This window comes from Hippocampus zosterae, chromosome 8 (assembly GCF_025434085.1).
Source record: "Hippocampus zosterae strain Florida chromosome 8, ASM2543408v3, whole genome shotgun sequence".
NCBI lineage: Eukaryota > Metazoa > Chordata > Actinopteri > Syngnathiformes > Syngnathidae > Hippocampus > Hippocampus zosterae.
Window position 1 is genome coordinate 21,178,687 of NC_067458.1, and position 14,470 is coordinate 21,193,156.

General features: G+C 43.3%; 1 protein-coding gene across 1 annotated transcript; it reads right to left on the reverse strand.

The window, feature by feature from the left end:
* Window positions 1-828: 828 nt before the first annotated feature.
* On the reverse strand, window positions 829-13,929 carry slco2a1 (solute carrier organic anion transporter family, member 2A1). The gene is made up of 14 exons (XM_052073055.1): window positions 13,799-13,929; window positions 9,464-9,601; window positions 8,519-8,681; window positions 6,920-7,132; window positions 6,149-6,247; window positions 5,901-6,046; window positions 5,343-5,409; window positions 4,220-4,384; window positions 3,898-4,102; window positions 3,619-3,766; window positions 2,049-2,212; window positions 1,897-1,961; window positions 1,648-1,768; window positions 829-1,278 (listed from the first exon to the last, which is right to left on the reverse strand). Exons 1-14 carry the CDS (start codon window positions 13,817-13,819, stop codon window positions 1,158-1,160), a joined length of 1,836 nt encoding a protein of 611 aa, XP_051929015.1. The 5' UTR covers window positions 13,820-13,929; the 3' UTR covers window positions 829-1,157.
* Window positions 13,930-14,470: the final 541 nt, after the last annotated feature.

Below are 14,470 nucleotides of genomic sequence, written 5' to 3' on the forward strand. Positions count from 1 at the left end.
GAGCCGGAATTCCCATCACTACTATTTACCGCCCGGCTCCTCGCCCGTCCCGGAGGCTTGTGCGCATGCGCAGTAGGCGAAGTTGTCCGAAGGAGCTGAGCCGAATGGTGAAGTGACGTCATGTAGCGTGACGTCAAAATGTTTCACGTTTCCACCCCACGTTATACGTAGCAAAGTGGCAATTTTATTCAACGGTATTATTTATTTATGTACAAAAGCGTATTGCGTTCACTTAATTGGAACTTGTTTACCATTTTATGAATTTGCTTTTTAGAAATATATATAATTTTCAAACTTTTAAAAATGTGTTTTTTGGAATATATACTTTTTTCAGTTTTTCGTAAAATGTTTAAAGTCAGAAATAAATCAAGAATAATTTTGTTTAAAAAAAGCACATATTAAATAAAATAAACAATACATCATTACATTAGAAAAATACCCTAACATCGACATTGCAATGACACTTTTAAATGGAGATTTGTTTCCATGTATCTGAAATATAGTGCATTAAAATGGAGAGACTGTTTTATTGTATTAAGTTAATAATAATGGATAAATCTGATATGCAAAACCAGAATTTGAAAAAAAATATATTTTTCACGAAACACTAAATAAATAAATACCCCAATGTTGTCCAATACAAATCTTAAAATTTGAGTTTTTTCTTTGATCTGGAATACATGGATATATAAATCGACACACCCACCAAAATAAATAAATAAAAAATGTATGTATTTTAAGATAACAATCTATGGCTTCATTTATTAGTCATTCACCAGTGACTTAAGAGGTAGCAATACCAATTCACAAAAAAATCTTAGCGCTAACTTGATTATTATACAGCATGTTTTATTGGTAAGTAGGCATGTGCGGTACGTAGCACCAAAAAAAAAATTGAACGATTAATACAAGTAAAAAAATAAAATAAAAAGAAAGAAATCAGTGTATAAAATGAACAGCGTGCAGACAGTATAAAAAAATAATTACTTAAATATTATGCTATACAATTAATGGGCTGTGCATTAGAACCTACCTGACGGGCAGCAGTGAACATGTTATTGTACAAGTCCGGCAGAAGCTGTGAGGTATCGCCACCTTTTGGTCTTTTGAGCATTACCACCTTAAGATGGGAAGGGGGTTGGAGGGGTGCCAATGTTTTATAGCACCCCATCGGGCCTCTTCTCCAGAGTGTACTCCTGTGTCCGCAGCACTTTCCAACCCAGGATGGCTAGCAGGGCCACACCCATCACCTTGTAGCCCACCAGCAAGCCCAGGTACCTGCAAAAATAGCAAAGGTGGAAGACACGTGGATGTGAGATCAGAACAGCTTTTGAGTAGCAGAAAAAAGATCAGGGCAGTGAATTTGGAATCTACCATTTTGAACAGGTTTTGATATTTGAATGTTAGCCCCAGAAAGAAAAAGCAAAGCGCCTCTTCACTGATCTAAGGGACGACTAAACCCTCACCGAAAATGCTGATTTTCCAATGTAAACCAGACTTATGTCATTTATTTTAAGTCAAAGTCAAGTCAAGTCAAGTCAAGTATTCCACACACGTTTTAGCCAAGTACGTCCTCAAGTTGTAAAATCGACTCGAGTCCCACTCGAGTGGCGTGACTCGAGTACCCCAGCTTCGTGCGCCGCTAACCTGTTTCTCAAGACATCATTGTCGTAGTAGTCGCAGCTGAACTTCTTGCCGCACATGCGCTTCCACCAAATGCACGAGGTGTCGATGGCCATGCCGAACAGCGCCGGAGCCGGAAGCCACGCTGAGACCGAGCGAGGACGTAAAAAAAAAAAAAAAAAAAAAAACACACACAATTCAATCAGGCCTACTTGAATCACAGCAACAATCAGCTCACGATATTAGCATGTAGCATGATATATTCTGACTTACCCAAAAGCCTCAAGAGCAAAAACTGAACTCCGATAGCAAAGGACTTCTCTTCTGACGCTACGCTCCTGAATATGACACAGAAGTCCGTGATTAGTCACTCACATGGCGTTTCTGAGTTCAGTGTGGACGGACAGCGGCCGTGGCGGCCTGACCTGAGCAGCATCATGTACATGGGGTTGTGGGTAAGGCAGGCGACCAGCGCCCCCGCCGACAGCATCAGGATGACGGGCAGCAGGAGGTGGGAGCACTGATTGGCACAGGGCGACGGCCGCGCGTGACTCTGACTACCCGTGACGCACCTGCAGTTGGTGTACAGCTAAAAAGACACACAACACTTCATTGAACACGGAGGTTGAAACAGTGCTCGACTTTCTAATTTTTCATATCCTAATTTACTTTATTTTTTCCTTATCCGTGTCAGACCCGACACATAAAGCTCAAAATCAGCCATTTAACCGTGTAAATCATACGTGTGCGTGTTCTGGTCCGCTCATCTCAACACAAAGCACCACACGGATTAAGATTCTGTCCCACCATTGCGTTCAAAACAAAGTCCTCTGAGGCAGAGAACTCGCATGATCACACGCGATTGCAGCAAACTGACATTTCCGGATATGCGGCGATGTTTTCCAAGTGTTTCCGAAGAGGACGCGAGGCTGGACTGTTGTACGATTGTCAAAAAAAAAAAACCTCTGGCTTTGGAAAATACTTTTTGACATCCAGGGAATCCGCTTTTACACATATACACACACACACACATGCACACACACAAAATCAGTTAGGACATATTTACTTCTAGTTTAATGTCAAGCTAAATGTAAAATGAAAGTCTGCTAGCTTAATGCTAATGCAGAATGTACAGGCTAAACGAATACTATATGGTTGTGCTATATTAGGTTTTTTTTGTGCCCCCCCCATTAACAATAAGCTCAGGGGTGTATTCTTTATCCTCTGCAAAGAACGATTAATATTACTACGGGGTAATTAAAAACAGATTACAAAATTGTTTTGTGTTCTTTTTTTTAAGGAGGTGAAAAGACAACAGATTCATGGCATTTCCATTGATTTCAATGGGCAAAAAAAAAAAATGCACACTGAGTATCATGAGCAGCTTCTTTTGATTGCAGCATCGTGCACCATTTTTTTTCTTGACAGTAGCCCAGCAGGGGGAAAAAAAAGAGTGTCTGTGTGTGAATGCTAATTTCTAAGCGGCAGGACCACTGAAACAAAATCAGAAATATGTGCGGGCAAATGGGTGTGGGACATTACTGAAACCAGGCATGCCGTCTCCTTCTGGGAGTGACAACCCGGGGGGCCTCAAGACACAGCTTGGATTGTTTCATTGCCATTGCGGTCACACAGCTGAGACCTTCGGTGGTCGCTTCACAGTGTTTTTGCGTTTATGTTCTTCAATGTTCTGTTTTTTTTTTTTAAATATTTCCCCAATGTCGCAAGCGTAAATCAATAGTTTCCAATGCTACTTGTGCGTAAATGTTCCACAATGTTTTCTACATGCACGTTTGGTACCCAATATTGTGTGCGCTGTCACTCTCAATTTTTAAAAAAATTTTTTTTTTAATTCATCCATACATGTTTGTTGTGTTCCTCAAGGTTGTTGGTTCATCTTCATGTTTGATGGAGCGACACCACTTATTCGCGTTTGCGCCACTATTTGGTGTGCATGTATCGGAATTCTTTTGCCAAAAGATGGACTTAATGTACCTGGACTGCGTGTATGTTGTCTGGGTCCTTGGTGAAATTGGTGCAGCCGGCATGGCACGGAGAAATATACTCCACCCCATCAGAGCCGCACACTGGATTAAAGGCTCCGGAGGGACACGAGCAGTTGGCGTAGCAATTGGACGGGGACCTGCACAAAAAACATGGGACGCTGGGGTTCAGCAAGACTGAAGCCGAAGGTCGTAGATCCTTGACGTGAGGCTCAACAAGAAATCACGTTATGTTCGTTAATTTCAAGGAGACCGAATGATGACAGCTCACCCGCGCTGTCCGATCTGGTTGTGATTGACCTGAGATACTTTGTGCGTGGAGCATCCCATGAAGAAGAGCGGCACGCACATCAGCGTGGAAATGCTCAACATGAGCACGGAGAAGCGAGGGATGTTCTTCAGAGACATTCCCGTCCGTTTCATGATGACGCCGCCCAGCAGCATGCCGACCGCCACGGCCGGAAGATTCATGGCACCTACAGGGTGAGGGGGTACAAACAGTTTAGACTCAACTCCTGACCGCAAAGAGACCTTGACCATGGCTTATCCTATCCCCCCCCCGCCACGGTGTGAGATGACGAGTTGACACCCACCGACCAACATGGTGCTGTAGGCCATGGAAGCGCTGTACTGGCGCTCCAGGAACTTGTTGAGGAAGGTGGAGAGGCCGGCGATCACCGAGGAGAAGCAGCACTGAGCCAGGATCAGGATCAGGAAGAAGGGACTCAGCAGCAAGTGGATGAACATCCTGGGAAACACTGAGAGGGTACAAAAACAAAAATCAGATGCAGTTAATTCCCCGCGATCCATTCCATCCATTTTCCGATCCGCTTATTCCTCACAAGGGTGCTGGAGCCCATCCCAGCTGTCTTCGGGCAGGAGGCGGGGGACACCCTGAACTGGTCGTCAGTTAATCACAAGGCACACAGAGACAAACTACCATCCGTGCTCAGACTCACGCCTCGGGACAATTTGGAGTGTCCAATCAGTCTGCCATGCCGTGGAGGAAACAGGAGTACCCGGAGAAAACCTACGCAGGCCCGGGGAGAACATGCACACTCCACACGGGGAGGCCGGAGCTGGAATTGAACCCGCGACCTCTGCACGGTGAGGTCAACACGCTAACTACTGGACCCCCGTGCCGCCCATTCCCCGCAATAATGTGGGTAATTATCACGATATGCTTGTATGCGTTTTGGGGGGATAAAGGCAAATTTGAATTAATTTAGTTGAAATATGCAGTGAGCCCTGCCATATTCAATTTATCATCATCGCAGATTTTATTTGTGAAATTAACCCCCTTATTATACACAAAGCAAGCCAGAGCAAAAAAAATCTTGGCATGGCATTTTTTGGCTTTTTGCTGCCAAGGAACTTTGTGGAAATGAGTTGAAGAGCTTCACATGGACCAAGGATGTCTTATTTTAGCAATCCAACCCAATTTTTTTTTCTCAAGTGGGCCGGACCAGTATGTTCAGAGCCAAAGACGCGATAACCAACGACTCCTACACATTTTTCCAGTTGTTTTGGAGCACATTATTAAAAGTACAGATGAACAATTCCACATTTATTGATTATTACCTTGATGCAAAACATGTTCCATATCATATGAGCAATCTCAAATGTATGAACAAAATGAGTGAAATTTTACTGTCCAAAAAAACTAACAAACAAACAAACAAAAACCCTTAGGAATGAGGAATTTAAGGGACATACTTTTTAAGAAGTTGAACAAAGAGACGCGAGGCTTCTTGAAGTCCTCGGTGGATTCCATTCCAATCATCTGGAAATATACAAGTGTAAAAATAAGTTGCTTTTTCCCCCATACAACTAAAGTAAAGAACAACTGCAACATTTCGAGATGAACCTTGCAGTGTTATTATTTGAGGCGTGTGACTGTTGACATGATGGAGATATTGCAGAAAAGTTGGCAAGCGACGGCGTGGTGTGGTTTGAAAAAAAAAAAAGCAGGGAGGAGACATTTCTGGCATCATCTTGTCGGTGAGACACTTTTAAACACGTCTGACATACACAAACCAAAAACCAGAGTGTTGCAAATGTACACCACAACCACAGTGTTAAACAGAAGACAACTGTTTATCGCCACAAAAGATAAACATCCACAATCAAAAGAAACCATATTTAAAAAAATCGAAATAGTTTTACCCCTCCCACACGCTTTTTATTGAGGCCAATCAGTCAGTGAAAGCAGTTCCGTTTGCAGTGAGAAGATACAGCCACTAGATGGCAGAAATTCCCTTCAGATGTTCTTACCCGTCCCTCTGAAGGCAAAGTGCGGGGGAAGAAGAAATACGGCAGTGAGGTGAGCGCCAGGCAGGCCGACGTGATGAGGAGGCCCATCCACCAGGCGCCCACCCAGCGGGGATCGCCCGGACTCAGCGCTTGATCCATGCCGCCATCTGCGTGGAACGAAAAGGAAAAATAAACGCATTAAAAATAATGTCCAGCGAGTGTAAAAAATAAAAATAAAATAAAAAATTTAATTAAATCATGTCGTTTACCCGAGGCGACTTTGTCCATGTCCACATAGATACGAAGCATCGCGGAGCTCAACAGGAAGCCAAAGGCGGGCCCGCACACGGAAACAGCAAACAAGATGGCTGCCAATGAAAATAAACCTCTTCAATCACACTAGAAACGGCCATTGATTTGATGAAAAACACAGTCTATGGATACAATATAAAACACAGACATTGGGTTTGATAAGACTCGAAATTGTGTTGGATTTTTATGAAAACGTACTTTGAATTGATCGGAGATTCAAATTTGTGTCTGTACAAAGAACACTTCAGATTCAATGAGAGTCTATATCACAGGTGTCAAACAAAAGGCCCGTGGGCCAGATCCAGCCCGCCTCATCATTTTATGTGGCCCACGAAAGCAAATCAAAGATGGCAACTTTCATGCTGCTTGCTAAAATAGCTACCAAAATTTCAAATTCTCATTTGTTACAAATAAGAGTGATACTGTTAGCATTTTCTTGTTACCAAACCCCTCATTACTGTAACTTAAATTTTCTGTTTCTTAAAATTTCTGTCATGTGAACAAAACCGTGCAAAACTGTTTAACAAAACTGTTGTCTTTCATGTTTGATGTTGACAGTAAAATTACAATGAAGACTCCAATTTCTGAGTTGTTTTCACCTATGGCACGTGTGTATCAAGGGCAATCAAAACATGACCTGTACTAAGAATCTGTTGGGACATGTGGACGATGAACCGCGCGCGGGAATTTCGATCACAGCAACACGGATTCACCGCGGGGTCGTTCACCTATGTAGAGCGGTGAGTTCCCCGGTGCGGCGAAGTCGTCAATATAGGAGATGCCAAAGGGCTGCATGGGCACTGAGCCAACGCCAAACAGTAGCTGGGCGGCGGCCATGAGCATCCACAGGTTGCGCGTGTCGGCCAATCGCCTGCTCTCGTCCCGGCCACAAGACTCGGAGGCGCTGGAGTTCCTCTGCAGGTCGCAAATGTCCTGACGGTCTGAGCAAAGGAGATGGGACCAATGCATTTCCAGGCATGTCTAATACCGTGCCTTTCTGTGACTCTTCCAGTCTCTCTACTGTTGACACTATAAGCTCAGCGAACACTTGAATATCGTGTTAGAAGCAGGGAAAGGTGAAAGGTTCTTCGGGGACTCTCTCCGAGGGAAGTGGCCACTCAGCCGAGGCTTGGCGTGTGGCGTGAGATTTGGGCCATTTTTGTTTTTTTTTCCTAGGTTTTTTTTTTTTACTGTCTATTGCAGTCGAGCATTTCACGCAAACGCCAAAAATTCCCGACATTTTGTGAGGAGTGTAATTGTTTTAATTTCCTGAAGCTTCCTAAACATTAAGGTCCGGAGGCGACACGAATCGAATGAATGGTGATTTTAAGGTCAGATAATCGGGGTACGATGATGAATTTCCTTCTAATTAATGCAAAGTCGAGCTGAAGTGCATCATCGAGGTTCAGGAAGATTGTCAGATAACACCCGGCGGATGACAAACCCCCCCCAGCATGCAGACATTTATTAATTAAATACTGTTGATATTTAACTTAGTCTGAAGGAAACTGCTTAATGAGTTCTTCCCTGCATTTGCGTTTGCAAGACACAAATTGCCTTCGATGCTAACGAGTGCACGTACGCAAACTTTATTTAACATTTCGGCCACGTTTGACCCTTACAGCTCCAATGAATGAATGAATGAATGAACACGAAATATGTCTTGGATGTTTACAACAATCTAGTTCATGGAGAGGGCGGCCCGGTAGTCCAGTGGTTAGCACGTCGGCTTCACAGTGCAGAGGTACCGGGTTCGATTCCAGCTCCGGCCTCCCTGTGTGGAGTTTGCATGTTCTCCCCGGGCCTGCGTGGGTTTTCTCCGGGTGCTCCGGTTTCCTCCCACATTCCAAAAACATGCGTGGCAGGCTGATTGAACACTCTAAATTGTCCCTAGGTGCGAGTGTGAGTGCGAATGGTTGTTCGTTTCTGTGTGCCCTGCGATTGGCTGGCAACCGATTCAGGGTGTCCCCCGCCTACTGCACGGAGACGGCTGGGATGGGCTCCAGCACCCCCCGCGACCCTAGTGAGGATCAAGCGGTTCGGAAGATGAATGAATGAAGTGTTCATGGAGACTTCAAATGGTCTTTGATGTTTACGAGGGCTGCGGACAAAATTGCAAAATAAATAAAATAACGCAGAGTAATGTCAGAATCAGAATTCTCAGATTTAAAATCAACACCAATCACAATCATGTCGCAGAAAACTCGCGTCTCAATCTGCAGCACGGATGTATGCGGGGAGTGCATATGCATTGTGTGAAAGCGAGCGGGACTACCAGAAGTGTTTGAATTGTCTTTGAGGTTTGAAAAAATAAATAAATCACTTACCCAGTAGCACCGAGTCGTATTCATACGGCCGTGACAGGAAGTGCGGCAGGGCGAGCATGACGGCGCTGATGGACATCAACAGTCCGCCGATCCCGATGAGGCGAGGGCGATGCACCCGATTCCCAAAGTAGCTCAGGAACACGATCAACAGGCAGTTGCTCACCTGGAAAGACAGATGGACACTTGCACCGTCAAGTCAATCCGGAACCTTTTCCACATATTTTTAATGTCCCAGCCTTATTTTGAAATGAATTCAACTCAGAATTTGACACAGCACACTACCGCAATGACAAAACTGTCCAAAAATAAGCCTGCCAAAGCGCGCTCACGTCATCACACTCAAGAAGAGTCGAGGCTGACCGTAAATACTTATATGTACCGTATTTTCCGTACTATAAGGCACACCTAAAACCATTCCGTTTTCCCCAAAAGCCGAGATTGCGCCTTATATATGCAGTCACCATATATAGAAGCTACAATAGTGGCTGCAGTTGCGTTATGCATCCACCAGATGGAGCCATGCTAAAGGAATACAAAACAGCTTCATTTATATTTTTCACAACCGCCGCAGCTGTAACAACGCGCTGAAGAGAACATTTCAGAACATTGATCCATATACATAAGGCGCATCGTTTCATAAGGCAGACTGTCGTCTTTTGCGAAAATAGAATGCTAAGGTGCGCCTTATAGTGCGGAAAATACGGTAGGCTCGCCCAACGTTTACTGAACCTCCGTGATACGTTCAGCTCCCAAGTGGGCGTACGAATCACGCCACCTGACAAACAAACAATTAAACAGTCAAGACCCCACTTCACCAGCCAAGAAATCCGATTCTGACCCACAGGCTTGTTCTCCGTTTCCTCTTTTGTCACGAGTACATCCGAGATACCAAGCCAGCTCGCATTGCCAGTGTTGTTGTTGGCTCTCTCTCTCTTTCTCCCTTACCTCGTGCAGGGAGGACAGGGTTCCCGTGGAGTAGCTGCTGAGGCCGTAGCGTTTCTCCACCGTGCTGAGGCTGCTCTTGAAGTAGGAGCTGTACAGCAGCTGGGAAAACTGCAGCAGACCGTGGCATAGCACGAACACCTTGGACAAACAGCAGGATTAATCATCACATCATAAAAAATAGGTTTTAACGGGGAAACCGCCCCAAATCGTTTTTGACAAGCTTTAATGTAGAGAGAAACCTTGACAGATTTGAGGTAACCGTTAGCAAACAAACGATGCGCTCGGGTTCACTCGGTAAAAACGGGGCCTCAAAATGCCTGGAACGGTAATTGCGACACACAAGTGCTCCTTTGTTGTTCCGATGTAGATTCAATCGGTTGTAAATCAATGACAGCAGGCCCAATTTTCCAGTTGAACGATAAGATCAAAAGGGTGTTTTTTGTTTTTTACAAAAAGTTGAACAAGGCAACAGGGGCCCGCTCGAATTGAACGATGCAGTCAAGTGGCAAAGCGCCACGATGTCAATCTTGTGTTGATTCTTGAAGTGCTACGATGAGAGATGTAAGCTGCTAAGCGTCCTCCCTTGTTTGAACGCGCTTCGTTTTCAAGTTCAAGTCACCTTTATTGTCAAAATGCGCTCTAGGTGCAACATACAGCACAGATGATTCCTTCAAACCTGCTGCGACGGGAAGAATTGAGGGAAGTTTGCGCTGTCGTTTCAAACGCTTTCATTACGAGGCGATGCGAGCCTGACGCTTCTGTGGATTTCCACGCGGAAATTTCTGTCGTTGTTGTTGTTGGGTTTTATTTTTTTTTTTTTTGTTCTTTGAACCCGACCTATACAGGCGAAGAAAACGCAACAGAGGAAACGCGCAAAAATTCCCAAGACAGATCACGGAATGAACTCCCCTCATTGTGTGGGGCACATGAAAGGCGTTTGGCTACACAATAGTTGAAGATAGATATCATCACCACGGCGATGCCGTTCATTTTAGACAACTGGCGGTGAGCTGCTTGATTTATCGCCATTAAAAACAATTAGCTTTGTTGTTACAGTTGTCACAATGGTCATACGTCTTGCCTCGGAGGGCCATTACGACAGTGAAACCACGCACACAACAAATTAATGCGACCATTTCGGGACAGATTTTAGCAAGAATCATGCAAGCTCGCGGACATGATTTGCTTTCGCTGGCCACATAAAATGACGAGGCGGGCCGGATCTGGCCCCCGGTCCTTGAGTTTGACACCTATAAATTTTATTTGACGCCTGCAAAAACGTACTTCGCTTCAACGACAACCATGTTTGTGAAAACTGTTTTGTTCGGTGCAGGAACAGAATGTAATTTACCTGACATCAATTTATGTTAATTTCAAGTCACGATGATACTGGCCCGAGAAACGTTGGATTCATTTGAGTCTTGATACCGAGACCAGGAAGAAAATGTGTCTCATGTTTGCAAAAACATTACGTTCAAAGACTATAAAGTGTCATTGATTTCCAAATTGTCAGATAGGGCGAGCATATATATAGATAGATAGGGCTAGCTAGCTAGCTAGCAAGCTAGCAAGCATCTTGGATTGGAAATCGTTAGATGGTGTACCTGTTGTTATAACTGTATCAATCTCAATCTGTCATTCCCTTTTGTCTTCTACAATGGTGATGACGGAAATATCCGTGAAGAATTTATCTTGCAATCCTGCTTCGTGTGTGCGCGTGTGTGTGTGTGCGCGAGCGCGCGCACGTGCATGCCGCAGAATGTGCCAATGGAATTGAGCAAATACAGAGCGTTGAATGAACATTGTGTTCTGGAGGCAAGAAAAGATGGATTTATTATGAGGTGCAGAAGGGGATGAATAAACAAAGTTATGGCACAAAAGAGACTCCACTTGGTGCAGAACTACTCCCATTATCAAAACACAACAGAACGGGGTTGTGGAGTGCAAATTCATCAGGTAGGGCACAGAGCAGCGGTTGTCAAACTTTTTACACTTAGGGCGAAAAACCACCCCACCCTCCCCAAAAAATAATTACATCGCCGACAAACATTACTCGGAACCAACCCTGAAAAACAGTAGCTAGTGGGCCAAGGTGTTCATCCCAAAACAAGGGGCAAGGAGGGTGGCTGGGGGTGTCATGTAAAAGCCCCCCCCCCCCCCCCCCCGCCAAGGAAAAAAAAATTAGATTATCTTTTGCCGGGCATTACAACAAAGCATATCCAAAAAAAAAATCTTCCAGTTGTCAAAATTGCAAACTATGAATTGCACAATTGATTTTAATGACATGTTTTATGGTGAGTCATCAAATTCGGTGCAGTGGTGGAACACGATGACTTCACAATTCAGCGTCAAACCATCTGTTGAAGTGTGTGTGATTCAAACTGAGAAGTAATTGGACAAATGATCTCGAAGTTATTTGAAGGAGTCCGGAAAAAAGTGACCAACAAGACCGATGCAAACCAATTGTAAATGGGAGATTTTTTTTTCTTGACTTTTTTTTTTTAATGAATGTTAATACTCTAGTTTTTATTTAGCTATAAAATGAATATTGTGGCTACTGGGAATCAAAACTTATACTAAATGAATAGGAAAAACATGATGCATTTATGGAACAAATGTTATGTATTCAGTCTGCTCGAAAAGTATTGCAATGGCAAGGTCAATTCCTTTTTTTTTTTGTATATTGAAAAAAAAAATTGTATAAACCGTCGGTGTCAAACTCGTCCCGAGGGCTGACCTGCGTGGTTTTCCGTCTCTCCTTATTGCAAACACACCTGATTCAAATAGTCCTGTTCTCATTTGGTTTTACAGAAAAATGCATCTAAGCTAATCGGGAGAAGCTTCATTCTGCAACAAGACAATGACCCAAAACACACTGCCAACACAACAAAGGACTTCGTCGGGGGCGGGGGGGACTGAAGAGTCTTTCAATCACTGGACTATAATACAATAGAGTATGCATTTCAACTCCTGAAGAGGAGAATGAATGGAGAACCCCCCAGAAAGAAACAAGAACTGAAAGAGGCTGTGGTAAAGGTCTGGAAAACAATTTCAAATTAAGAATACATCACTCTGGTGAAGTCACAGGCTTGATCCAATTACTACAATTAAGTGTTATGCCACCACTTAGAAGTTATATTTAATAATGCCTGTTTCAATACCTTGTGCTCCCTTAAAAAGTGGGTGAGTCCCAAATTGTTGAACACGTCTAGCTGTCAATACCCTGAATTGAAGCAAATGGCGTGACAAAATGGGTGTAAATCTTTAATTTCATGTCCTGACGGTATGTTTTTATAATGTAAACTACTTACTATTTGAATGGTATTTTACATTGTGTCCTTTTTATTTTTAATTTGCAGTTACTGTTTTGGGGGGCAGGTTGGATTCATGGCATCGCTTTTGATTTACCTCAAGGCACTTCGGTATTACATAATGGTCAACTCTGCCTGTTACAATCACAACGCCCTGAACGTTATCTTGTTTTTTTTTTTTTAATAGCTAAACCTATTACCACCGTCATATTAATGTACTCAAACCGTGGCTCAAACTCTCGGTAAACAAAAGAATCACTCTCCAGGTATAGTTAAGTTGTAGTTGCTGTAACTTTCAAGCTCGAGACATTTGCTATTACACTTTGAGAAGTGATTTGAAGACCAATTTTGATGTGTTTACATTTTAAACGACAAAGTACTAAAGTAGTTTCCTTATTTTGTAATAAGCGCAAACGTCAAACTTTCACAGATACAAAAATATTATGTTCGTCTGGGAAGAAAACCTCGACTCGTTTGATAAAACTTTGGACCAACAAGCTACTGCATTTTAAGGTGAGTTAAACTGGTACATCTCGTATGACATGTAAACCTATTAAACGGCTAAAAAAATGACACTATGGTTTTACCATTCTAAATGTATGATACAAAACACGTTAAGAGGATCATTTGTGGCATAATTCATTTAAAATGTGGTAATACAGTACGGGACATTTAACTACAAGTGAGATGGTTGAAATTGGCATTAATGTCAATAAAGTAACTTATATCCGAGGCTTTGGGGAACGGAGTTGTTTTAAAAACGGACAGCTCACATTTTAAAAAGTTGATTCTTCTAACTCGTCAAGACTAAAAGTAAGTTCCGCGCGTTAAATTCATTCCAGTAATTATACAAAATAAATAAATACATTTATATCTAACTTAAACGAGCGGCAGTCGAAGAAATGTTGACATTAGCATGGGGGGGAGGGGGGGCACGTTCACCTGCAAATATAATAAGTTACCAGGCGAGTTAAAATTGATCTGTTCCTACCGTTGAGTGGACGAATAGTAAGTTATCTCGTACCTTAATGCTGCGGAACATCATATTCCTGTTCGTCGCTTCACGTCTTTGCTGGAATGAAGTCAAATGAACCGTGCGGGATCGGTGTGTTGCTCGTGCGCATGCGCGTAGCTTTTATTTACTTTCCCTCCGGTGAGAGCCCGCGTCCGACGTCACAGTGCGACGTGGGCTGGCCATTGGCTGGGTCACAAGCGCTTCATATTCGATGTCTACCCCCGTTTATCGCGGAGGAGACGTTCGACACCTGTTGAGTCGAGATAATGATACAGAGGAGGGGGAGGGGGAAAAAGTAGCAATTTTCATACTTTTTTGCCTGTATACTGGACACAATGCCAGAGAACGTTGTTAGTGAATTATTTGCTCACTAGGTCATCACTTTGCTGACAGGATAATTGAAGTTAATGAGGACGTGATATAGGCGTGAAACACATGCTAATGAATAGAGCTGAGACTGGAGTGGATAGAGAGAGGTTGGTACAGTGTAGGTTACATTTATGTGTCCTTGACAGAATTTAAACTCCATAAATTCACATACATATTTTTAAATGGTAAAAATTATTCTGTAAAAGGAGTCCAAGAAGAGGAAGTTCTCTGGTCAACAACGGTATGATGATGCATCCCAAGTCTGACGACTGTGGAAGCTGTCGGGGAGTAAACGGAAAGTTTTACTCCTCC